The sequence below is a fragment of the Chanos chanos genome, chromosome 7 (genome assembly GCF_902362185.1).
Source record: "Chanos chanos chromosome 7, fChaCha1.1, whole genome shotgun sequence".
Classification (NCBI taxonomy): domain Eukaryota; kingdom Metazoa; phylum Chordata; class Actinopteri; order Gonorynchiformes; family Chanidae; genus Chanos; species Chanos chanos.
Window position 1 is genome coordinate 7,848,513 of NC_044501.1, and position 27,040 is coordinate 7,875,552.

At 45.0% G+C, this 27,040-nt stretch overlaps 1 protein-coding gene across 2 annotated transcripts; it reads left to right on the plus strand.

Moving 5' to 3' along the window:
* Positions 1-26,647, plus strand: prr36a (proline rich 36a). Of its 2 annotated transcripts, none has more exons than XM_030780504.1 (5): positions 1-355; positions 14,170-14,905; positions 15,268-15,352; positions 22,940-23,115; positions 23,373-26,647. In XM_030780504.1, exons 2-5 carry the CDS (start codon positions 14,275-14,277, stop codon positions 25,997-25,999), a joined length of 3,519 nt encoding a protein of 1,172 aa, XP_030636364.1. In that variant the 5' UTR covers positions 1-355; positions 14,170-14,274; the 3' UTR covers positions 26,000-26,647. The 2 variants fall into 2 exon arrangements, with proteins under 2 accessions (XP_030636364.1, XP_030636365.1); XM_030780505.1 differs by having other exon boundaries at positions 15,271-15,352.
* The last annotated feature ends 393 nt before the right edge of the window (positions 26,648-27,040 follow it).

Here is a 27,040-nt window from a genome sequence, read left to right on the forward strand (position 1 = left end):
TTGGTTAATCCCGTCGTTTTGTCCCTGTCCCCCCGTCGGTGCGCTTTTGGTAACTCCCTGAGAATTAATATTGCAACCCCGGGGGAAACTGTTCCCGTCGCCTGATTTCAGAACCTGTCCGGAGTCGTGCAGGGGTGTTTGAAAGACATTTTCAGAAATTTCGCGGTTTGGGGGTTTTCCAATAGCTACTGAATTACAGCCTGAGGGGCCTGGAGGGGCGTAGAGTTGTACTAAACCCACGCGATTCTCTCACATAGCTGAATTCATCAGTTCAACTGTGTGTCTTGGCGGCGTCAACTAAAGTCCAAGACGGAGGAAAAAGTCAGAAGGCGCAGCGGTGCACATCATTTCGACGGTGAGGAATTGCTATTGATATTGTTGAATATATATATGTCGTCTCTTACTCTGCATATGATATTAGGATTGTTTTAATGAGCATATATGTCTTTGTCGGGTTAGTAATGGTCGTTCTAGATGCAGCATGCGTTGTGCTTCTGCACAGGCTCCTGCCCCGCAATGGTCACGGTTACGACGCCTTTTTCATAGTCCTCAGTTTTAGCAGCCTTTAACGGATTAGAATTAATGTGGCTGAAATGTAGCCGACTTATTGTTACTGTTGATTCCGTTTTCTCCCCGAGAAGAGACGACTGGAGAGGGTTAGTCCGACTCGACGTCTTAGCAAAGCTATTTGGCTGCACGCTCGATCGAGCAAGGCAACGTTTGCCTTTCACTCTTTGCCCATGTCAGAATTCCGATTGTGGGATTTCCTTGTCATTAAGAGAAGGTAAAGCATTTTATTAGAGATCTGTTAAACTCCATCCCGATAGTAGCCTAATATCCCACTCTTATTTGGCTACCGTTGTTTTAGGAAAGAGGACCACAAAGGCCGTCTGGAAAACGTTGTCCAATATCTCCGTTTCGGGTTTAATTGGGTCGCAAGACCATGGTGATTCAGGGCAGTGTTTAATACCATCGAAATGCTTCCTTTGAGCTGCTCCCCCAGACTCATGCAGAGGACAGCAGTCTTTTTTCCGTTGTATTTTTATCGCCGTATACTTCTCCCAGTGGATGTTTCTTCACAAAATAATGAATTACTTCTTTATCACTGGCACTAAAGTGATCAGTATCCCAGCTGATATTTTAATTCAACGTGTTGTCAAGAATGACTGTGAAAATAATAATATCTTTTATTTTTCAAACAGATGCGCACTGGTCGATAATTCACAGTACTTAAGTAGAATCGATGTCCCTCTCTTTGTATAAGAACACGACCGAGGTTTGAATAAATCACCTCCTAGCCTACTAGAGGCCTGTTGTTCCTTCTCGTTTACCAGATACGCCTGCTATCACGTACAGGAAATCAATACCGTATAATATCCTTTAATCTTTTGTCTTGGAGTTCTGTAACCGGGCTTGGCTTTGGTACGACCAAAGGGAAACAGAACTTCAGCCTAGCAGGAAGTGTACGTGTTGAGGAGTATCATTTTAAACACGTTTCACATACACAGGTTTGTTTTCTTTTGCTTTCACTGCCACGAAGTGTAGATACAAAAAAAACAACACCACCTCTTTGGCTCGTGTTATTTATTTTGCACCGGTATTTTGAAGAATCCTACAGAGACGCAATTAGTTCATTTTCGTGACGTCCCAACTGCTTTGTCTCCAAGAATGCCGGATCTTCAGCTCTGTCTAGAGCGGCTTTACTCCTCGGCAGCAGATTATGTAATATTTTGGGGGGAACAGTACGTTTCCTCCTCAGATTGAACGCAAGGGAGAGAGACTTTTGGAGGAAAGGCGTGTTAGTTATATATGTTGAATACATGCCAAAACATTCTGGACGGTAAAGCTGCAGATCTATTTATATCAAATGTTGATACTAGAGGAAACGTGTGTGTGGTTAATTATCTTGTCACCTTTGTGAAAAGAGGTTAAAACAGCTGATGACAGTTTATCTAATTTACAGTTCCCTGATGAGTGACTCACAAGACAAATTAGGGGAGATTTTTGGAGGCCGCCAGCTCGAGGTGGGCGGGTGAGGGACCACACCTCAAAAGGGTCCCATTTGAGGCGCAGTCTCACACATGTCAGAAATGATGGCTAAGCTACTCTGGCCGTCATAGACCGCTGTCTTCTTTATGTGTTTCCATCGAACATGGATGGTTTAAACAGGGAGATGGACACAGCACAATTAAAAAAGAAACAGCTTGTCTTATCGTAGATTGTCAACAGTTACGTTCCACATGCAAAGATGTGACTTAACTCTTACTTTGCAGATGTAGCCGTCTAATGTGGCCCACTCGCCCAAAATTTAGTTAATTTGGTTACTGGACTAACATAGAACTAACTAACCGTTCAGCTAACATTGGCTTGCCTGACTGTAGATTAAAATACTCTAACAACCTGCCCAAAGTGGTACCTCCTTGTCTTCATTTAGGCGAACGGCATGATTGATGTGTCCTTGACTGTTGTAAAGTGTGTCTGCCCTGTCAGACCTCAGGTCAGCCTACACAGGGTGTGTGTGTGTGTGTGCATGTGTGTGTGCGTGTGTACGCTGCAGCAGCTGTTGGTTATTTTAGCACTAGGCGTCAGTTACGACCTTTTGGTTGTCTCCACATTGTTTTTTTTAGGGGTTTTTAGGCTACTGTTTGAGATTTAGTTACTACCCTTTGCTTTTAGAGTCACTGTTAATGATGTTTTCTTCTGTTAAGTGAGGAGGAGGCCTTTCAAGAATTCATAAGGAAATGCTTCATTCAAATGTGCCCGTGAAAGTGAAAAGTGGGCGGAGCCTCCACGGTTTCCTTTTCGGAACCACTGTCACCTCTCCCATATTTTTTTTTTTTTTTTGTTTTCATGTGACTGCCTTCCTAAAGGCTCTGACTAGCTGAGAAAGGCACACACTTGTTTCTCGGGGGAGGGGGAGGGGGAGGGTAGGGATATTGGGGGAAAAAAAAAAAACAAGTGGATTTTGGACTTCGAGATGTGGTTTTGTGCCAGCATGGGGCTGAACCGACCAGATGTTTTCATGCGTGCCTTTTTCTTGGATAGGACGAGGCTGTAGCTATGATTAATAACTTGTCATTTTCCAGTTGCTCTCTGTGGAGCGGTTCTGGGTGTCAAGTCCCTGCATCTGCTGAAGGCGTGGGTTCTGTGCTGCTCTCTGCCTGGGGCAGGACTTGGGCGCTCCAGGGTTGGGTCAGCTGGTTATAGTTCCAACCAGGCTTTCTGGTCCTCGTTTTCACCGTTCAGCAGACAGCGGATTCCACCGGTGACACTCGGTTTTTAATGGCAGTCGTCCGTTCATGAGCCTTTACCCACAATGCAATGTGCAGACTTAACGTCTTCAGCAGAAATGTGGTTTTCTTGTTAGGAAGGTTTCTGATAGAAAATTATGCTTGTTTGTCTCACTGTGGTTTTCTGTTTGACGCTCTAGACTGGTTTTTTTTTTCTCTCTCTCTCTCTGTCTTTCTCTTTCAGTGATGCCTGTAAATGAATGTCTTTCCTTAGTCTTCTCTGAGTGCGTTGACTCCAGCTCTGCTGAGGCAGTCGCGCAGCGTTTTACAGGGCGTGACGCGCACGCTTAACATCGCATTCCCGCCGCCGCGTTAGCGCGCCGAACCGTCCTTAAAGCGGTCGCGGCATCCGTCGCCTCTGCTGCGCTGCAGTTTAACTCTGACCCCGGCTCTGCTCCGGTCAGCTGTGTATGCAGAGTCATCGACCCTTCAGTTTCGTAACGGTGTTTTGTTGGGGAGGGAAGCCACCCAGACGGTGGGTGGTGTCTCTCTCTCTCTCTCTGTGTGTGTGTGTGTCTTACATTCAAACTCAGCTGAGGTAGTCAGTTTGAGAATTCAACTGAGAATTCAAGAATTTAGCACAAATTGCACAAATGCACATAGTAAGGAAGATGCTGTATGGACCAAAAAACCCCCAAAAACCTACTTTGAAAGGTACTTTTTATTCAGAGTTGATCTACATTGTGATTTACTCTTAAACTGATTTGTAGAAGGATTATCTAGTCAGTATCATTGTTGGTTAGACTGGGTCGAGGTTAGGATTGGATTGGACCGGGAAATTAAATCGGAAAGGCATTCTGCTTTCAGATTAAACAATCCCTAATTCCACTTTCATCAGTTGATTGTGGTTTGGTTTGTTGATTGATTTCTTCGCAGGGTTGAAAAGTGTCCGTCTAAAAGAGGCCTTAAAACAGGCAGTTCTCCACAGATAAGGCAAGTGCTGTTTAAATGGACAGATGCGGAGTGTTGTCTCTGCTTGTGAACTGTAAGATGATTCCTATCTCCTGTGGTTTTAATCCATTCGGGCATGGACATATCCATTACCATGTCCTGCTGTGTGTGTGTCCAGAGCCTAGTGTGCCAAGGGGTGTGGTGTGTGTGTGTGTGTGTGTGTTTAGAGAATCACGCCATCGCTTCTCCACCTGCCCTGCCTCTAGCACCCCCCCCCCCTCCCTTTCTGTCACATGGTAATTGATCCACCCGTGATGCTGTAGTTTCCAGTATTATCTTTCCGCCCCGCCACGAGAGAAGAGTGTTTTTCACCACTTAACCGATGTCGACTCGTCCCTCTCTGCCCCTATCTGATGACCAGCCTCCGCGTTTCTGGCACTGCCAACCTCACGCCCGGCTCACCAGATGCCACGTGCCCCCGCGTTCATCAGGCCCTCCGCTGTTGGCACGGCACGAGACAATAGAACCGCTTTCTGTTTAATCTTCAAATTACCAGCCGGCTAGCCCCGCCCCGCCACACACGGCCCCCCCCCCCCCCCCCCCCATACCGCCCCTTCCCGTTTCCCAGCAGGGCCATTGAGCCCCATTCACACCAAGTTCAAACCTGGATGCAGATCTTTCTGACACTAATCCCGTCGGACCCGCCGAACCGTCTGCTCCCGCAGGGCCTTCCTGTTTACTCGCATGCCGAATGCTAACGAACTGACAATTTTTCTTCTCTTTTCTACTTTGTATTGTTGGGATTTAACTTTTTTTTTTTCCTTTGGTATTCATTTTTTTTTTTTTTTCTTTTGGAATCAGGAAGAATGCTCAACTGTATGTTGCTCATTGAACAGTTTTTGTGATTTCTTAATGATTTCTATGATTTCTCATCCTTTTTTTTCCCCTCTTGTAATGACCGTTCAAATTGCAAATGTTCTGAAAACACTCTTTCTTTCCCCCCCTGTTGTGACAAAGAACATGAAACATGATCAGTTCTGTACTTAAATCTTTGCATTTGTTTTGCTCTAGAATGCTCTCGCGGTTTCCTCACATACGTGTGTGTGTGGGAGTATCTTGGCTTCCGGCCGGGTCCCTGTCTCCTCCCGTCTTCATTAAAACATGCATAACCACAGGCTATCTGAGGTGAATGTTTTAACACGGCCCTGTGTGCTGGAGTCACCCCACACATGGTTGACTGTCTGATAGTTGTCACCTACCAGGCGCGGCGTGCACCACGTCTTATCTCATTGTCTGGTTTTAGCTCCCTCCTCTGTTTCATCCAGACTGGAACATGTCGAGATCATTCCGGATTAACGCCGGCTATTGTGTGAGTTAAATTATCCCTTTTAGAAGCCTACACCCCCAACCCCCCCCCCCCCCCAGCCCCCCACACCCCGCTCCTCGCCTCCGTCACGCCCTGAGGGCAGTGCCCTGCTGCTGCCCGCTAGGGTGGTACTCCCGAAATACAGATTGGTGACTCAGCAGACTGGGGGGGGGGGGCATGCCCATGATGTGTGGAGGGAGTGGGGTGGGTGGCGTGCTGTTGTTACTGTCAGAGTGCGTTGGGGAGTGTCTTGAGGCTCTCTCTAAGTTGTCTGAATGGAGTCTTCGTGCAGTTCTAGGGGAGGAGGTCATTTAGCTCAGTGATACCACTTCACCTCACCCGCTGGAGGAGATGAAGGGTTTGCACAATAACCGACGTTTTCTTGTAAATACTGTCAATCTGTAGATCCAGTGCTATATAGACTGAAAGTCAAGAACAGACAGCGAAAAGGAGGGGGGGGGGTGTCTTCCATGCTCTGTGGTTCCAAGGTGTCTAACCAAAGCACAAAGCAGAGAGTCCTCTTCACCTAATTAGCTTTGGCAAAATGTGTCTGCCCAATGCTTATTCACTGTGCTACTCGAGGCATAAAACAGTTGTCCTTAAACAGCATGCGCGTTGTAGATAAAAAGAAAAGATGAAAGAAACCCGGGTTTCTCTGTAAAGCCCCCGGCAGCTACACTGAGGAGAAAGGGGAGGTCTTACTGCTCCTTCCATTGTTCCCCACGCTGGGATTTTAGCATTCCAGGAACGGGAGGTCTCTTGCGGATTGTGGAGGTTTTATGTTGGTAGGTCAAGGTCAGGTTAGTAAACCTGCACAGAGGACTGTGAGAGCACATTAAGAGATCAGCACCCTCAGGTGAGCAGTAACATGCAGCTTCACAGAGTTGGGGCTGAAAGATGCGTGTGTGTGTGTGTGTGTGTGTGTTTGAGAGTGAGGGAGATGGCTGTGAGGGAAAGAGAGAAAAAAAAGTCGTAGCGTCCCCCATAGTGCTAGTTTTCGTCATTACAAAATGCGTGTGAGCATTCCTTTTTCCTTGGGAGGAATGCAGTGTTGTTTTTACTGTGTTTGTGTGTGTGTCTCTGTATGTGTGTGTGTGTGCGCGCGCGCTCTGTTTTCTTGGAACGAATGCAGCGTTGTTTTCACTGGTGTGTATGTATGCTTGCACGTGTGTGTGTGTGTGTGTGTGTGGTTTCTTGTCTCTTGTCCAGCATGTTGAAGAATGCCAGGGAGATTAGCGGGTCACACACTGTGTGGGTTGCAGATAACTCTCTCAGATAACGCAGTGCCTAGATGCCAAACAATAGCTGAAACCCAGATGTGCACTTAAACCCAGATGTGTGCTTTTTCGTCTTCAACACGTAGTTTCAATATTTCATTTGTCCAAAGAAACATTCCTTGGACAATAACGTTCAATTAGTCCGCCGTTCAAGACACCTGATGCCAGCTACTCCGATTCCAGCCTCACAAAGACCCCACACGTAGACCTAAACAACGGCCTTGCTTCAGCGTCGCCATGCCAACCTGGCTCTCGGTTCTCCTGTTGAAAGCTTTACATGTGGATCCAACAGCCCAATACTTAACATGACTTAGTGGAGACGTGGAACTCTGACGGGCTTTGGGTGATCAGATATCTTGGCTGAAGAGAGAGGGGTTGTTGAAAGAGTGAGGCTGCTTTCATCAGGAGACTGGATCTGTACCCTGTTTTCTTGCGCTTTTTTTTTCTTGCAGTGTGTGTGTGTGTGTGTGTGTGTGTGTGTGTGTGTGTACAGTGCATGTACCAAACTGCTCAGTGTGGTGATACTGCAGAATCCTGCAACCCTGCCTTGTATGGTCAGACAAAGCTGTGGACTGACTGTCTCTCTGCCCCCCCCCCCCCCCCCCCCCCCCCCCCCCCCCCCCCCCCCCTTCTCTCTCTCGCTTCCTCAAAGTCTCCTCCTCATTGGTGCAGCATTTCTCCTCTCCTGTTTTCAGTAGCAGAAGTTCTTCTAGACTTTCATTCTCTGATTTGTACACATCTGAGGAAACTCTTCCAAGTTTGTAAAATATATCATTGGAACGTGGATCTATTATTATTATTATTTTCATTATTATTATTGTCATCATTATTATTATTATTATTATATCAAATTGCTACTTTTCTATTGCTCTTTTGAAAACACCACTCTGGTGTTATAAATATGTATTTAACTGAGGTCTGGTCTTTCTGCCTGGGTTTTGTCCATCAGTCTGTGCTCATGGACAAAGGGGAGAAAAAGGGGGTGAAAGATCACTATGCTCTCACTAAATTGACAATGTGTGTTTGGTAATACAGAGAAAGAGAGAGAGAGAAGGGGGGGGGCGGCAATATGTGTGTATCTGTGTGACTGTGTATGTGTTTTGCATGTGAAAGCAAACAGAGATGGATTTTCCTTATTTCCATGTCCTCTGTACAGGATGCCTGCTTTGTAGCTGAGGGTTTTTGGTGGTGATTATCAGACTAGGCTTTGGCCGCTGGTCCAGGTCCCTGCTGCTGCCCGTCGGCCGCTGTAGGCAGAAAACTTCTCGGCTCTCAGGACTCTGTGGTTACGGTTGAAAAACGCTTTGCTTTTTAGCGCTGGAGGCAAAATGGAGGGAGGGCTTGTGACGCGGCGGGTTAGTGCTTCTTCTGGCTCTAATTTCAAGAATGCAGGAAGTGGCCGACTGGGTTTCTGCGTAGGAGCAACACACACACACACTTACACACACACACACACACACACACACTTACACACTTTTACACACACACACACACACACACTTACACACACGCACACTTACACACACACACACTCGCGCAAACACACACACTTACACACACCCTTGCGCAAACACACACACACACATACACACACACTTACACGCAGACACACACACTTACACGCAGACACACACAGGGGACGAGTGAAATCCTTGCTCTGACAGCTGTTAGGATCCTCCCCGTGAGACACAGGGGCTGCACAGGGAGGAATGTGGATGGGTGACTTACACTAAACACTCACAGTGCCTGGTAAATACACCACTGCCTTTAAGGGTTCCCTGCCTTTATTTGTCCTTTTGGGATACACTCAATATAGGTGGGTTTTTTTAATGGTTAAGAGTAGTCATGAACGCTGCAGAATGACTCTATGGGTCCCCACCACTGTCTCATCATCTTCATGTTTCATACACAGTTTTCTGTTCAGGGTATCTCTGCAAAGTTGTTCCTGATAGTGTGTGTGTGTTTGTGTGTGTGTGTGTGTGTTGACATTTGCAATGCCACCATTCCACTGCAGTGCGTATCACACCCTTTTATCTTCTACAGCAAGTTCCAACGCTCACTTTTCTAGATTGTTTTGGAAATGCGTGTTTGTGACATCTCAGTGCTGGTTTGGGTGCATAGCTAAAAGATTGGCATCACTTACACTCTTCATATAAATGACTTGTTCCTGTAAAACAACTGTAAAAGATCCAGCAAAGCTACTATAAACTTTCCAGACCCTGTGTGTGTGTGTGTGTGTGTGTGTGTGTGGTTGTTTGGGTGTGTGCATCTCGCATTTAATCTCTCCAAATTACCCAAGTTGTCAAATATGCATCATCATCAATTATTCAGCATCATCTGTTTATACATCAGAGCCTAAAAACAGATCCCTAAAGCTCCACCTCAGCCCTGTGTGTGTGTGTGTGTGTGCATGCTTGTGTGTCTGGGTGGTTGTGTTTTTTTTTTTGGGGTGTGTATGTGGTGGCATTCATGCTAATCTTTGGAATTCAAAGTAGCAGTTTATCAGTTTAAGCTTTTACCACCCATATAAAAACCCATCTTTTCATGCGCCCAGAAAACATTTGAAAAGATGTCGTTTAATCCCAAACCAAACTGACTGTGCATGCGCGCGTGCGTGTGTGTATGCATTTAAATAGGTATTACATTTTGACCCATTTAGCTCTACACAGATGTTGTTACATAGAGTGCGGTGCGGACAGACAGAGCAGGGGGGACAACTTTTCTGTCACACGCACAAACGCCTCTCAGGTGTCTGTGAAGTGTTTTTTTTTGTTTTTTTTTTTTTTTTGGCGTTAAGACACGCGGACGTTGAGACAGTCTCCCTAACGTACTTCACGCAGCAGATGGGGGGAAAAAAACAACCCTGGTTTACTATATAACCTTATTTCATCAATCGCAGGTAACGACAGTGATTTACACGTTTGTATATATAAATATGTATATATGTTTAAATATGCATGTCTGTGTGTGTGGAAGACAACAGTAAAAAAAAAAACAAACGTGCAGAACATGAAAGTGTGAGGATCCACACTTCATTTATATATTTATTCATTTCATTTTAGGCCAGCGCTTTGCTTTGGGCTGGTGGTTTGAAATCGGAGACGCGGGTTTTCGTGTTCACTTAGTCTAATCCACTCGGGCCCCGGGTCGGGTCACCCGGGGACAACGGGGCTTTGCTTTAGAGTGGGGAATTTCTGGATGAAGCCTGGTTTTTATGGAAGCGTGAACGCGGATCGCAGCCTGCATGGGTTGTAGACGAGCTGTGTAGTTGTCTTTGGCCTTGTCTTAGAATTGTTTTTTTTGTTTTTTTTTAAATTGCATTTGTAATGCACTGAGGCTAAGTGTGTTTATTGGCAGTTTGGTGTGTGGTTCCTGATCGTGTGCGCGTGTGTGTGTGTGTGTGTGTGTGTGTGTTTCATTGTCATGGCTTGTGCTAGAGTGAGATCTCTGATGAGGTTTGATTAAGCTCTGTGTATTAACGGCTCTCAGCCTTTCTGTTCTACGCCAAAAAATCCTTTTTATCCGGCACAAACCGGGTCAGGTCACAGCGTTGACACTAACACTAATCCCACTCTCACACACACACACACACCCACAAATCAGTTGACTCAGAGAGTATTCAGTGTTAAACGATGGTGACCTTCTCTTGCATCATAAGAAGAGTGCTGATCTGGGTTCCACTCATGCCTTTTATGATCCTGATAAATGCAATTATATGGACCCAGGATGGCTGATTACAGATCAGCTCTCTGGCTCTGACGGTTTTCATACATATGAACCCAGACGTGTTGCCTTGCAGCCATAGTTGTCACTGTAAACACACATTACAGTAAGGTTATCGGGAGCTTTTAAGACTCCGTCAGTTACATGCACGTGTGTGTGTGTGTGTGTGTGGGTGTGTATGGTCCCCATCACACTTCACAAACCTGTGTGTACTCCTCAGGTTACAAGTCCATAAAAGCTTGGAAACCTCTTTGAAACTGGCCTTTTTACAGTAAGTTCTGTTGGTTCTGAGAACCAGTGAGGTGGTGCCTTTGGGAATCTGTGTATTAACAAAGATCCACAGCAGAGGTGTCTGTCATCGAGACACGCGGAAGATCAGTCCCTGCTGTCGTGAATGAGACTGCAGATCTACACAAAACACATTGCAACACAGAGCCTTGATAATTAGAGAGAGAGAGAGAGAGAGATGGTGGGAGAGAAAGTGAGAGAGACAGAGAGGAGTGCTGTGGATGGAAAACAGAACATCCCCTTGGAGGCATCTGAATGCTGGAGATACTGGAACAGCCGCAGAGAACGAAAGCAAGGAGGGGGGAAAGGGAAGGAGGGGGTGGATGAATGATTGTGGGAGAGAGAGAGAGAGAGAGAGAGGGGATTTCAGAGTTTGAGGAGGACATGAGGAGGCTGAACATTTCTGAACACTCGTTCATCCTCTGACAAGACAGGCCCTCGTGAGTAAAAGTGCTGACCCAGTATCGGTTTCTGACTTTCACAGTGTTCGCAAACCCACTGGTATTGACTTAGTTCGTCTACTCGTTCAGAGATCAACGTCGGACGCGGTGACGGTGCCATTTAATGTAATTTAAGTTTATAGCTATTTGAAGACGCAAGTGGAAAGAGGGGGTTGAGTGAAAAAGCACAACTTGATTGGTGACTTTCTTTATCTTGCTCTGAGTTTAAAACAAGACCATTGTGTTTAGGGGCAGGGCACGCAGGTATGCTCAGAAAAGTGCAAGTGTGTTTTGGCAACAAAGCTGATAAGAGATCACTTTCACAGCCAGTTAGAGCCAATGAAAACCAGTTGGCTGGGATTTGAGGAAGTTGGGCATTGGGTTGTGCCTGAGGTGTTGTCCAGGTGTGTCTCAGAGCTTCCCTGTAATGTTTGTTTCACCGCCATGGCCCACTCTGGGAAAGAGACTCATCTGGTTTGAGTTTATTTAAAAATTGAGTAGGTGTGTCCGTGTGTGTCCGAGAGAGAGAGAGAGAGAATAGGAGTAAGATAAAGGGACTAAAGTGAGAAGCATTGAAATAAAAATCATGAAAGACTTGACCGCAGTGTGTTCACGTCCGTGGTTTTTTTTTGTTTCAGTGGAGAGGCTGTAATTCTGGAATGTATACAACAGTTTTGTTATTCACTAGACCTTGCCTCAGACATGGTCTCTGTTTGCAAAATCTGGTTTGAATGCTGTTCTCTCTCTCTCTCACAGACACACACACACACACACTTATTTGTCATTGCCGTGGAAACTTGGAGTAAGGGGAATTTTTTTCAACTTTTTGGAGTAATGACCTCACTTGTTGTAATCGTCTTGGCTTGTGGTTTGCCTGAAACTGTCACTGTTTTAAAACTGGGACATTCTCTCTCTCTCTCTCTCTTTTTTTCTTTCTCTCTCTCTCGCTCTCTCTGTCTCTCCCCTCACCGTTCGTAAAACTTTCCAGTCTTTTTGTGTGGTACGCAAGGCAGAAGCCTTAATTCTGACATTACCAAGCTTCATGTATTTTTTTTTTTTTTTTTTGGTTGTTTTTGCTCACTGGCTTTCCTTTTCTTTCCAGCTCTTTCCTCATCCCCTCCTTCTCTCCATCTCTTTTCATGTGGTGTCCCTCCCTCTTTTTGCCTTTTCTGGGTGTCTGTCTGTCTGTCTGTCTGTCTGGCCAGCCCTGTTTGTTGAGCCCACACAATAGCTCAGCTGCCTGGACCATCTGTGGGCCTGCTGACTGGAAGAGATCTTATGGAGTAGAGAGAGGGGATGGGAGTGTGTGTGTGTGTGTGTGTTGGAGGGGGATGTAAGAAAAGTTAAAGAAAAGAAAAGTGGGAAAAAAGCTACTGAGAAGTAAATAATGAAAAAGACAAAAAGCACTGTGGATAGGGGTCCGCATTTGAGAGGGAGAAAAAGAGGGGTTATAGGGTTCATCCCCCCCCCCCTTTTTTTTTCTTTTCCCCAACCACTTTCTAATCTCTCCCTGCTGAGTCCTCATTTTTACCCGTTCAGTTGAAAGTGTCTGTTAACCGTGCTGTTGTAAATCTGTTTGGTGCTGGACTTCACATGTATGTTGATGTAGAAAAAAAAAAAAAAGGGTGTTTTGAAACTGAATTTTGAATTTGGAGAGTAGCAAACAATTCTGTTGTGCAGCTGTGTACGCTGTGTATCATTGTATCTGTCCATCTCATCTGTGTAGATCTGGCTCATCAGTACTCCGCCTGTCTGATCCAGTTCTCTATCTGTCAGTGTAAAAGCCTCCCACAGTATTGGACCTGAAAGCTCCATGTGGATCAGTCTCACTGAGTGATTGCTTGTCGATGGCAGAGATGGGTTCTCCCTGCTTTGTCTCAGGGTGTCTTTTCACGGTAAAATGGATGAGTAGAATTCACAGAGTCGCCCCCGCCCCCGCACCTACCTTCCTTGCCCTGGTATAAATTGGTGGTGCAGCTTGGCCAAAGGAAGTACCTACTACTCACTTAGTGGTTACTTTTCTTTGGACTTGAACCAAATAAGAAATTACAGGGTTTGAATCTTGGTCGATATCTCATTTGCCTTGTGCTCATTTGGACTTAAGTATTCCTGAAATTCCAACAGGACATTTATTGTGTTAAAACAATATCACATTAATGCTTTTGTGAAATCATTATCAAAACTGCTTTTTGTCTTGTGACCCCCACACTCGTAATTAAGAAGGAAGCAGAGCGCTGAGGTGGTTTGGGACAGAGCCCGGTTATTCAGATAATCCAAATATTTCTCTGACCAGGTCTACTTTTCAACTGTCTGTTGGAAACCACCTGTGAGATTGTTGTAAACAGACAGCCCTAGCTGTTCATTCATGGAATCAGCAGCGTTTTTGATTATGTAATGTCACAGGTTTGTTTCTCCCTTCGTGACTTCCTTGTCACACCCATGTTTGTTTGAAACTACATTGCAAAACAATGATCTGGGATCAGATCTTCTTTGTTGGAAATGATGTTAGTTTGAAGTAATCAGGGAGTATTTTTACTATTTGAATTATCTGATCATGGCACAACTGTAGAAAATTTCAGTAACTTTTCCCTGGCTGTATGTGGCCTGTACTTGATGACCTGTCTTTGGTGCCCCAAAGGGTCAATGTTCTGTCATCCTGTGAGCTCTGACTGTATTTTTGGATCCCTTGTTGGTGGATTTCCTGTTTTTAGCTTCAAGCTCTCAGTCTCTGGACTGGTTCCATTTTGTCCATAACGTTTCCTTTTATTTATCTTGAATATGAACTGTTTCAGCTTATGCTGTCAGCTTTTATAAAGATCTACGATTATGCTCCTGTGTAGGTGTTTATTTCAGAGGTTTTGATGTTTTTATTTTGTTGTTAATTCTCCTTACAGGGTAGTTATTAAGTTGGCCAACTGACCTTAAACCCTGGGTTCAGTGTGTGGCACTGAATCCAGCAAGCACGTCCAAGAGCAAGTGAACGCCAGGCAGAGGAGGAGATGAAACCTGATGGGGTTGCCACGACTCCGGACGATCCAGTGGAGGTCTTGGGGGCAGCGGAGCCCGTAGCTGCAGCCACAGCTATGGAAGATGAGCCTCAAGCAGACCAGACTCAATCACCGCCACAGCCTGAAGAGACCAAAAATGAACCGCAACCAGAAATCCCAACAGAGCCCCCGGCGACCACGGAGACCAGTGGCAAGTCGACAGATCCCAAAGGCAAGGGCAAAGCAACGGTGAAGGGAAAACCTGGCACAGTGGGCAACAGGACAAATGGCGCTCCCAATGCAGGGTCAAGGCCCAACACAGCTCAGAGCCGATTGGCTAACGGGGTCCAGAGATCATCTGCAAACGATGCGGCGAAGAAGACCTCCACCACTGCGGCGGAGAGGAAGAAGCCCACCTCGGCTACTGGACCCACAACTCCAGCTAAAAAGCCAGTTGGTACCGCTGCAACCACCACTTCAAAAACCCAGACCAAGGTGGGAGAGAAGAAGCTGATAGGGGTCACCAGACCCCCGACAACCTCATCTGCACCCAACGGGGCGAAAACGGCGACGGGACCTGGCACACCAACCAGGAGGCCACCTACTGGAAATGCTGCAGCAGCAACCAAGCCAAAAACCACAGGTAAATCCTAAGTGTTGCTGAGATGTTCCTTCGGGCCTCCTTCACTACTCTTCACAGGAAAACTTGTTGATGTTAAGTAGTACAGACGTGTTAACTATGAGTGTCTACACTGGTTGTTGAGGACATCAGGAATTATCTATATTGGCTATAGCTTGGGAAACAAATATCTATGACAAATGCAGATGGATAGTTTTTCTTTGTGTGTTATTTGCATTTGAATTGCCCCCCCCCCCCCTCATGGTGATCAGTGACATCATTTACTTGGAATTTGTTTTGTTGAACCTAAAGTCAGTTGTAAGGGAATGTAAGTCCTGTCTTTCTCATTTGCCTTTTTTCTCCCTCTCTCCTATTCTGTCGCTCAGCAGCTCCCAGGACTGCAAACGCAACTGCTAGCAAACCGAGTGCTCCTGCTGCACCCAGGGCTGGAACAGTTCCCAAGACAACCAGGTGAGACAACCAGTGAGGCATGACTGGCTGCTGGGTGTGGTTTAGCATGTTTGGCTACATTTGAATGGCAGGTTTTGGTTGATGTGGCTCGTGAATCGACTTTATTTGGAAGGCCAATCATTCAAATGCAGCTGGCACCACAACAAAACAAATGCAGACAGGCAGAGGTTGTTTGCCAGCGCTGATAATATCCTTTGGTTTACCAACGAGGCCTGGAAAGACTGTAAACGTAAAATTGATTTCTGTGCAAATTTAGATATCGTTATAGTAAACGTATTGTAGTGGACCGTTCCCATGACCCAAACACATCCATCTGATGAATCTTGATAAACTGAACGCTCTCTAAATGATTCTGGCCTGACTTGCGACACAACCATGGACGGCAGCCAAAATTTGGAGCGTTGCGCATTCTAGATCTCAGTGAATGAATGGGGTTGTTACACTATTGACAATTACCACAGGCCCAGACTGTGGAAAACTGCCCTTTGTTTGTATGGCAGATTTTTTGGGTCAGATTTCTCGGTGTCATTCTGAGTCATACGCGCAGAAATGAAGCAGAGATACAGCTGGTATTTGAAGGGCCAGAGTTTTTGACTGAATAGCCATCTCTTTGTCGCTGAATTTCTGGAGGGTTCTGAGACCTGCCCTGAGGGTGATAGTTATTTCTAGGCACTCTGCTCCAAATCAAGCATCGTCTGTTTTATTAGACAACTTTCAAGACCAGTACCAATCTCTCTCTCTCTCTCTCTCTCTCTCGCCAAAGCAATAAAGTAACAATAGTTGCAAACAACAAAATAACAAGACTGCAGTCTGTCCAAATAATCTCCCTCTGGCTTTCTCAATGTGTCATTCTCTCTCAATGTTCTGCTTTATTCCCTTAATCTGATTTCATCTCCACTTCACTTCCTCTCTGATGCAACTCTTTATTGGATCAGGAGTCCTCAGACATAACCAACAATGCTTTATTCCACCCACACATACACACCTACACACACACATTAAGCATAAAATATACTTTAAAACAAAACAAAACAAAAAACGGCCCAGACTTGGCGCTAGTCTCGATCTTAACCAACCTGTGTGGTTGTTTTCTTGTATCCTAAACAACAAAATTCACCTGAGTGAATTTAGCCTTTTGTTTTGATGTTTTGTATCACTGCAAGTCATCAATGCATAAAGGTGTATCTCTGTTGCAGCATTAAATTAAATTAAGCCTTTTAGTTCCTGCTGCATGAACGTGTATACTTGTTGACGTCGGTGAGTGTAGAAAGGTAAAAATGTCACTCAGACGTTGCATGTGACACATTTCGAATCGCCAGAATGTTAATGTTTTACATCATCACCATGTTGGTGTTATTTATTATACACACTGTGTGTTTGTGTGGAAATGCATATGTGACAGAGAGCAAACACTGGTCCGTAGTTGTTGTTGTTGTTGTTTTCTGGCTGTGTAAGCGACAGGAGCAGGTTTCTCTCAGTCAGGCCCTGCCCTACTGCTGTACAACTGAATTAATCATGACTCTCTGAACACACAAGCCAACAGGACTGCCTGTTCCCAAAACTGAGAGAATAGAGAAACAGAAAGAAAGAGAGAACAGCACAACAGAGGGACAGAAAGAAAATGGAGGGACGTAACAGAATTACAGAAATATGAAGAGGAGGAGAGGGAGAGAGAGAGAGAGAGAGAGAGGGAGAGAGCTAGCAAAAAGAGTGGGGGAGGGGAGGAATTTAGACTGATATATATATGTGTATGTGCGGCATGTATGGGGTGTGTGTACGTTTTAGAGTGCAAGAGAGGAGGAGAAGAGATAAAAGGGAGGCCTGAAGGAACAAAGGAATAATTTGGAAAGGGGGACTGATGGAAACGAGATACATTAAAAGGTATACGGGGCTTAGAAATCGCAGTAGAGAGAGTGATAAATTATGAGGTACTGATAGAGAAGGGAGGGTAAAAATTTCTGTGTGTATACAGTGAAGTCTGTGTGTGTATGTATTTTTATATATATATATATATATATATATATATATATATATATATATATATATATATATATATATATATATATGTATAAGTGGAGAAGTGGTTGTTTCCTGTGAGGGCTAAAATGTACCCGCTTATCTCCTCTGTCCTGCTGTGAGTTTGTCGAGTCATTCTCCTTAATACTGCTGTCATGGACAGTGATGGAGCTCGGCTGACAAAATGGCCCTCATTTGGTCCGTGTCTATGATGTCGCAGAAAACGCAAGCCAGACGTTGGAAGACCTTTTTTTTTTCTCCCCCCAGCGGTGGGTCTTCTCGAACCACCAAATCATATGTGAACCATTTCCGACTATACACATTCCTTGCTCCTTGGAGCCCCATGTTCTCTGACGTGTCTATGCAACGTTAAAGCCGGTCTGTTCTGCCCTCCCTCCCCTGCTTTTCTCTGTCCTCCTCCTACTCCTCCTCTTCTCTCTCATCCTCCTGCCGTTCAGGTTGCGAGGTAGCCAAAGGCCTGAGGCTCGTCTGTGATTGATGTTTGGAGGAAGAGACTGTGAATCAGTCACACTGAGCAGAGTGCTAATGTAGGTTAATAGAAATGTGGCTCTTTCCGCGCATGTTTATATACGCTTGGGTCGTGTCTTATTAAGTAGGGTCTCAGCTGCAAGGTTTCTTTGTTTCCCCCCTCGACATAGAAGCTCTGAAGTGTAGCTTTATTATGTGCAGCGCCTTGGATTTCGTTGTCAGAGCTGAAATTGATTAAAAAGTTGTTTTTGTGTGCTGTTCAGCTTTGCATCGTCATCTCGTTAAACGGGGTGACCGATGGAATGAACTTGTCGTGTCGTTTTTATTCAGAGCTGTGAGGTTTCCTACAGTGATGAAAATGATTGCAACCCGCTGGACTCTAAGCAGATGTGCTTTGGCATGCGCACATAACACATTCGAGCATCTGACCGAGTCTTGAAACCAAGGAAAAAGGGTTTTATCCCAGTCTTGGACAGGCTTTGGATTTGGGGCTTAACAGAAACAAGGCACAGCATCCATCAATGTGTCTTTGGCACAGGGGCAGACTGCCCTTTTCACTGCGGCAGTTGCTATGGTTTTAAGTTTGTCACGGCAACTTTTTTTAAACCTGTATAACTGTGAGCCTGTCAGGATCCTATTGTTTTGTCGTCAGAGACTTTGCCGTTCTCTGTCCAAGATGACTCTGTGAATTCTTTTTTCCCCTCTCTCTTGTCTTGACCAAAGCCGTAGAGAAGTGCTTGTTTTGGACCACTTGCAAGGCAAACAGTGTTTTTTCCAGGGTTGTGTTGAATGACCTTATAATTTATTACAATCACAAAGGGGGAAAAACTGTGCGCTCTGAAAATACCTCATACCAGTTCATATGAGCAAACTGACTTACTAAATTATTGCTTTTGTAAGGCAATCCACCAAACATAAACTGAAGAACCATTGTTCTTCAGTTGTTTAGAGGCGAACACTTAATAATTTGGTCCCCCTTAAACAATATAATGATGGAATGAAATTCACACTTTTGCGGAAATTAATTTTGTGATAACAATGTGAACAATACAAAATAATCTACAGGGACTTGTTAGTTCATTAATTGAAATGTTTGTGTGATAAAATGTTTGTGTTTGGGTCCTGCTTTCCACACTGAAGGATGTTATTTGCCCTTGGCTGAGTTTACCAGTAGAGTGCTGATTGCTTAACGCCTGATAATGCACATCTTAACAATTAAAATACCCTTTGCTTAATTAAACTGAAGCATTAATATGCAAATGATGGTGCCAAGGGATTCGAAGTCCTCCCCTGTGTATGTGTGTGTGTATGAGAGTTAGAGAAAGGAGTGAGAGAGTTAGTGCAGATGCACAGCAGTATAATGTTAAGATTCAATACAGTATCCATAAGCAAAGGTTTTGTACCTACCAAAACAGTTACAATATAGTATTTCATTGTGAGTCTTATTTCCACTAAGTCCCTTTCTTGGGTGAACTGGCTAGAGGATTTTGCATGAACAGCTTGTTTTATTAGCCTTATATCAATCACAGTCATTTGTCTGTCCTCAAACACGGACATATAATTGGTAGCACTTTTAGGGATGCTCTCATGGGCAAGCCATGAGTTAAGGCCAGAACTAGTCTCTATTTTAAATTGAGAGTCTTCATTCTGGACCCATTTTAGTGAAGAACTTTGTGTTATCCTCGTCTGAAAGCAGGATGTTATGTTGACATTTGACGACTGAATGGCTGTCAGCCTGTGGTTGAGTCATTAAATCCAAAACAGCTACAGTGAGCATAAGCTGGCTTGATGATGGTCATTGAGTATAATAAGGATATAACATGAACATAACAATCAAGTCTCAGACTAATTGAGCCGTCATATCATTTCAAATTCTGTCTGTGTTGTGACAGAGCGGGGACCGAGACTGACGACCGGCTGTCCTTGTTAAATGCAATCTTGTTATCTGTTTCTTTTTTTTTTTTTTTTTTTTTTTTCACCATCCGCTCCATCCAATGTCATGTCATGCAAAACGCCAGACGACGCAAATTAATGCCCCACTTTCCTTGGATGTATGGAATGTCTCTGAAGTCCAATGTTGGAGTCCACTCTTTTGTCCTCGTTCCAGAACAAATGGCCATTGTTGAGTGAGAGGGGGGGGGGGGGGGGGGGCAGACGTTTCAGCATTCAGGCCCCCATCATTTAGACATGTCTTGTATTCTGGGTGAGTTCACTGCCCATTTTGTCTGTGTGGAAGCCAAAGTATGATGGTTATCGTGGTAATTGACAGTGAAGTAGGCAATTCTACATTCTGGCAAAACTTTTTCCCCCCAGAGTCATCTTTTGTGCCTTTTGGAGATTCGTGCATGTGCAGTCTGTGTAGTTTCTCAAATTAGTCCGTGTTGCAGAAAACGTTCAGCTTGTGCATCTGAAGATCTGCTGTTCTTATGTGTTCCGTATTTCCTGAAAATCGGGTCCTTCTGAACAAGCTTGACATACATGCAGCCTCTTTACTTCTCCAACAATGTATACTGTCTGCATTCTTTTTATAGACTTCTAGCTCCAGGCTGCAGGAGCAGCTCAGCTGCTAGCGTTAGCATACACTTGTGCAAGTCTTATGTAGGTTAACGTAGCACAGTCCCACAAACTGCCGCAATGACTGAGGTGATTTACATGAACGTGCTCATGCTAGAGCTGAATGTGGGTTACTCTGGCGCACACACTAGACTGACTCATGCCAAGGCCACACTGACCAGAGGCAAATAAGCAATGCTTTGAATGAGAGGTTGTCTCGAGCTTTTCGTGGCACGGTTCCTGCTCTGTTTCCAGGCTGTTGTGTCTGTAGAGTGAATGTGCCGTTCTCTCAATTGACCTGAGGTCAGTTTTGATGTTCACACTATAGCAGAGAGGGCTTTGACTGAAGAAAGCTCATTGTAGGCCACTGAGTGAGGAGGGAAGCAGTGCCATCTCTTTAGTAGCACATTAGATTTTGCATAGCCAAATGCTGAAATGTTCATGGTCTGAGGGGCCCAAAACTTACATCGCTTTCCTATGACCATTGTGGGTAATTCCAAAAGAAGGCAACTCTCTAAAAAGGCTGTCCTGTCTTTGACTAGCCAGCAATGTCCTGTGCACCCAGGTACTTGTGTGTGACTGAGTCGAACAAGCGAGAGTTCTTGAATTCTTTATGGCATAAGTCTTGACACAGTGTTAATTTACAACCGGACTGTGAATAAAGCCTCTGTGTAATAAAGGGAGGTATGGAGGTAGTATAAATTGTAGGTGTGGGTAGTGACAGTGAAGTGGAGTGATGGAGTAAGTGCTCTTACAGTGTGGGAGTAATAAATGCCCCTGTCATCACTAAACCTTCTCCCCCCTCAGAGAACATGAATGAGGGAGCAAGAGCATTGAACGACTGGGGGATATGCCGGGGAGATCGATGATCCTCTTCCCTTTTGCCTTAGCGTACTTGCCTACTGAGGCCAATACAAACTGGGCTTCTACTCCTCCATCAGTCATTCCTTCCCTTGCAGTGTAGAAATGAGAGTATGATGCATTAGCTGATGAACAATCCCAGAGGATGGACCTCCAACAACCTCGAGAAATTGATTTTAAGGAACTTTGGGAGACCACTCATTTGTTTCCTCTAGGCTAAGATGATTGTGATTTGATTCAAGGATGGTCAAAGGACTTTGAAGATGAGGTGTGCGTGTGTGTGTGTGTGTGTGTGTGTGTGTGTGTGTGTGTGTGTCAGTGGCGGCTGGTGAGCTGGAAGCAGAGGAGGAACAAACCTTCCCTTTAAATCTATCATTAGTTTCAACCTGTTCCGTAATCCACCTTGATTAACAATAAAACTAACGATTCGTAGAATGATTAACACCAGTCGCGTAAATAGAGTAAACGATAACCATTTCATTATAGTATTATTTCTCTTTACTGAACTGAGTAGCATATGTTATACCCACAGGTTCTTGTAATTTGTGGATAATTGTACTTTTTGCTGTCTGCCCGACGTCAGGGAATATAAATGTTGAATGTACTCATCTGATTTGCAAGATTCTGCTGTTTAAATGCTCACGAAACAGTGGATTGTCTGTAGCTTGTGTGTTATAGCAAAAGTTACAGCGTGAAATTGTTTAACAAGGATGGCAATTATCTGAATACGTATTGAAAAACTAATCCCTCAATGTGTTTTACATTGTAGTTTCTTGTGTTACGAAATTCAAATTTGAAAAATGGAAGTAAAGTTATTGAAATCGATCTCAATTTCTGAGAATAAACTTTTAGGCTAGAAAAGACAGGATCTTTTATCTGTATAATGCATCAGCATTCAGTGCAGTACACAAAGTTTATCACTCGGGCCTCAATTAGTTTGTAAAAAAACAGAAGCTATATCACAAAACGACATTGATGTTAATTATCCTGCGAATCGTTAGTTTTATTGCTAATCAGGGCGGATTAACAGGAACAGGTTGAAAGTAATGAGAGATTTAAAGCGGAGGTTTGTTCCTTCCCCCGTTTTCAGCTCACCAGCTGCCACTGGTGTGTGTCTATGTATTGGTATTTTTCTGGGGACCGGTAAGTCCCCGGTAAAATAGCATAATCTGACAAAAGTGCCTGGATGGTGACCAAATGCTGGTCTCCACTAGGAGAACGTTTTTCTAAACTATACTGTTGTTATTGATAAAACAGAAAGTGTCAAAACATTTCTTTGGTTAAGGTTAGGGATAGATTAGTATTCTTCAGTTACAGGACAATGGGAGTCAATGGGAAGCCCCCATTTAGATATGACTACAAACTTGTGTGTATGCATATGTTGTATGGTTTGAAATTGCACCAACAAAAACCAAACCAGACATGCATGCATTTCCACCTTAAAACCATCCCCCCTAAAACCATCAAATCTTTCCAATATTCTTTAGTTGCTCATTGATCTGAAACAGGTTAACAGTACCAATGTGACACATCTATACATTTACTGGTTGATGCAGATTTATGGAATCTGAAAGATAAAACTAAAGAGGTTTCTTTTACTCTTGTAGAGCTGACAGTCCCATAGAATTACTATCCCAACCTTAACTGGTTTCCTTGCTCTGTGTTCAGGCCTGCCACAGCTCCAGCTTCCCGTCCTGCTCCCTCTGCCGCTACAGCGAAGGGTGCAACCAATACAATCAGGCAGCCTGCATCATCCAAAATAGGAACTACAGCACCTTCTGCTGGTCGTACGGCAACAGTACAGCCTTCCAAGCCCTCAGCCACAAGTGGTGCTGCTAAAAGAGGTAAGAGTATACTATTGCACGTTATTTTGTTAATTGTTAATTATGTTTTCTCCAGCAACACTATGTTGTAGTGCTTGGCCATAAAAAATTTCATTAAATCTTTCTTTCAGTCTACAGCAAAATAATAAACAAAACATTTTTTGAAATTCACTTGGTTATGCTGATTGTACAACAATATTAAATCATATTGCTGGGACCTGCTGATCGATATGCCTTCCTTCGCTCACTCACTCTCAAACTTTCTGGTTCTATCACAGATGTCAGCAAGCCACCCACCAGTGCACCGGCCAAGAAACTGGCTGCTCCGTCCACTCGTCCCCTGGGTGCCAAACCTTCCAAACCTGAGCCACCCAAAGCAGTCAGCTCCAAAGTTGAAACAGCTGCCAGACGACCTCCCCCTACCACCAGACCAGTTGAACCCAAAACACCTCGACCCAAACCAGCTGAAACCAAGACCACAACCATCCGCAAAGTCCCCACCAGTCCTCGTAATGCAGCTTCAAAACCTGGACTCAGCAAGACCTCCGCTGCCTCCCCAGGCCCCAAACAGGCCACAAAGCAACCATCTAAACCTATGCAGTCAGTTCAGCCTCTCGCAAGAGAACCTGACAAAGAGTCTACAGAACTTGCGGCAGCTGCAGCAGCTGTAGCAACTGCTGCAATAGCAACAGCTGTCGCTGTAGCAGCCAGCAGTGGGGTTCCTGAGGTTGAGGCAGCTTTAGCTGTAGGTACTGAGGCAGTCTCAGGTGATCAGACCTCTCTTACTGTTGCAAGACAGGAGGCTGCTGAGTCACAGGTGCCCATGACAGAAGTCCCTGGTTTAGAGCCTGTATCACCTGCAGAGCCAGCAACTGTTGAAATTCCAACTGAGGCTGCAGCAGCTCAAGTGGGAGCTCCTCCTGTGGTATCACCACCAGCTGCCCAGGCCCTTTCACCCGATCAAGGCTTAGAGGATGTAACAGAAAAGAAGGAAACTTCAGCCACACAGGAAGCATTCAAGGAGGCTGCTTTTCCATTTGAGCTCCCAACACCAGCCTCAGTGCCCCCTGTGAGCCAGGTGGTGGTAGAGAAGGCAGAACAGGAGATCAACAATGATGATGAAGAGGAGGAAGAAGAGAAAGAGGGCAGTCAGCAGGTGTCAGTGTCTGATATGAGTGGCACCCAACCCACTGAGGAGTCCCGACCTGGATCAGCAGGAGTGGCAGGATCAATGTGGCGTGCTGGTGCCTTGCTCTCAGAGTTTGACTCAGAGGATGTGAGCTGCAGCCAGCAGGGGGCATCAGAGCTGAGTGCTCCAGGTGTCCTGGAAGGCACAGAAAGCATGGATGACTTGGGTGATGCCAGTCTGAAGGGTGCTGATGGTGAGGGGGTGTCTGCAGGATCGCCAGACTTTGAGAAGGTCCCTGATATTCCTGCCAATGAGGACGAAGAGGATGAGGATGAGGATGACGAAGACCGTGTTTGTGACATGGAGGTGGGCTCAGAACGTGCAGAAGACCCCCGTCAACAGCGCCAAGATGGTGATGATGAAGAGGAAGACGAAGATGTGGAGATGGCTAGTGAAGGCGTGACTGAGAGCGGGCTAGAGAGTTATGGGAATGCTGATGAGGATGACTTTGCTGAAGATTACAAGCTGGACAACCTAAATCGTGTCCAACCACCTCCTGTGATCCCCACAGCTCCCCCTGCTGCACAGTGGGCCCAGACAAATCCATTTGCTGATTCCTGGGCCCAGCCGCCACAGTCTGCCTCGATGTTCCTCTCAAGTCCAACTTCTGACCCCTGGCAGGGAGATTCTGAGACCCCTACCCAGTCTCCGGCTCAAGCGTGGCTGGAGATGGGTTCCTCTGAAGGGGGGTCATCTTCTCCACACCCTCCAGCCCAAACAGAGCCCTCATCCAAGCCACCTGAATCTACCACCTGTGGGGACACTACTGGTTGTAAGCCTGGTCTTGTACCCCCAACCCGTGGCATGTCCCAGTCCAGTACCCTAAGTGGTACTGAGCTAGCTGCTCACAGCAGCAGTGACACGAGTACTCCTGAAGAGCTAAAGGAGTACAACAGTAACTCGGGTGTGGAAATCCACTCTGAAGGCCATCAGCAACAGCCGACTCCAGTTCCCAATGAACTCGTTCCTGGTGTTGTGCCTGATATTGTGCAGGACTTGGCAATTCACGAAGAACGCATAAAGGAAGAGGAAGAACCTGAGACCCTGCCTGCAGATGAGGTACTTGGTGGTACAGGAACAGCCCCCACCTCTGCACCATCTTCATCCTCCTCTGCCACAGAGGATGAGGTCAGTGAGACAGAGGGTGAGATGCAGATCAGTGAGCCCCAAGTTGGCATCTGCAATGAGGGCTTTGAGGCACCACCTGCTACCCATAGTCTGTCTGCTCTGGAAGAGCATGAAGAGATGGGTGGGGAGGTGGAGGGGGGCAGTGACACTCCACAATCTGCCACGTCAGCAGCGTCCTATGGCTTTGACTGCACCACCTCCAATTCCAATGCCCATTCTATGGCCGAGAGCTGCGGCAAAAGCCCCGGTATCTTCTCCCTGGAGAATGAGGAGCAGCTTCCAGAAGAAGCCAAGGATCCATCACTCATCAAGGAACTTACCTTGACATCTGAGTCCACCCCAGAGCAACCTGTCCAGGAGAAGAACCTGCTAAATCTGGAAGGGGAGGAGCAACACTACATGCAGTGTGGGAAAGCAGGTGAGGAGCTTCCAGAATCATGCTCTATTGGGGCTTTGCCTCTAGATCCTGGTATGGTTCCCTCATCCTCCCCTCAACACCCTGCACAAGACCAGGACCAAGATACCCAGCCTCCATATTACTCAGCTATATGCGAAAAGACTGATAGCTCCTTGGCAGGTAACGTATAGATCTGCACTTTGAAATGCACCTTCCACTATCTCTTGATGTCGTAGTTTGTCTGGGTTCTCCTTAGCCCTGGTCAATGTCTTAATAAAGTGAAACAATGGGAGAAAAGGGTAAAATTTAAGAATGGAGGGAAGAAGAGATTTCTAGGTCAAGAACAGTGGTGCCATGCCCAATAAAACATCGCTATTACAATAACAATTACAAATATATGGCTTAAAATTCCTGTATGTGCAATAGCTACTATTTACTATAAAACAGTTGTCTTTTTAATACATAGTAACACTGCATATTGTTCAAAACTGGCATGAATTGACTGGTTTGTTGTGAAATTCCCTTAAAAACAAAACAAACAAACAAAAAAAAGAAATGAAACAAGGAACTGTGGAATGAACTTTTGATCATCTTCTGTATTTATCCAAGCCTTTTTATTGAAAAAAAAATTGCTTTTTTGGTTTTGTTTTGTATTGATATTTGTTTGTCTTTTCTTCCTTTTGGAGTCTACTGGTATTTTGTCCTCCATAACTCTCCCCATTCATCCCTTCTTTCTCTCCTGCACTTTAGGGTCAGTTCACACTGTACCCTTAATGTTTTGCTCTTATTTTTTTTTTTTTGAGTACTTATTATTTTAGCTTTAAATAAAGGTTAGATATTTAACATGATGCCTATCTTCCCAGTATGTTTGTTCAAGTTTGCGTGTTATGAAGCTGACTTTGCAGACGGTTGATTATTCATTAATTATTGCATAAAATCTGAACATGCTTGATATGCCACTTGCAGAAAATCACTGTCCAGGTCAAATAGAAAATAATGACAGTAATTCTCATGCACACTGTTCTTGTTCAGATTTTAAGAATATTTCACTCATAACTCAAAACTCTTCTTGCCACAGTAACATTTTTTTTTTTTTTCTTTTTTGGCTTTACTTACTCTCACCTTTTTGTTAGTGAATCATCAACTTTCTGAGAAGAACCATATGTATTTGATTAACCTATCCAAGCTCATTAGCTCACACAGATCTTCTCACCCATTACAAAGAGTACAGT

Bases quoted from the DNA above. Each gene is read 5' to 3' on its own strand.
- prr36a (XM_030780504.1), top strand. From the start codon at position 14,275: ATGAAACCTGATGGGGTTGCCACGACTCCGGACGATCCAGTGGAGGTC. The intron at 14,906-15,267 runs GTAAATCCTAAG...TCTGTCGCTCAG, and splicing joins AACCAAGCCAAAAACCACAG to CAGCTCCCAGGACTGCAAAC. The intron at 15,353-22,939 runs GTGAGACAACCA...CTCTGTGTTCAG, and splicing joins ACAGTTCCCAAGACAACCAG to GCCTGCCACAGCTCCAGCTT.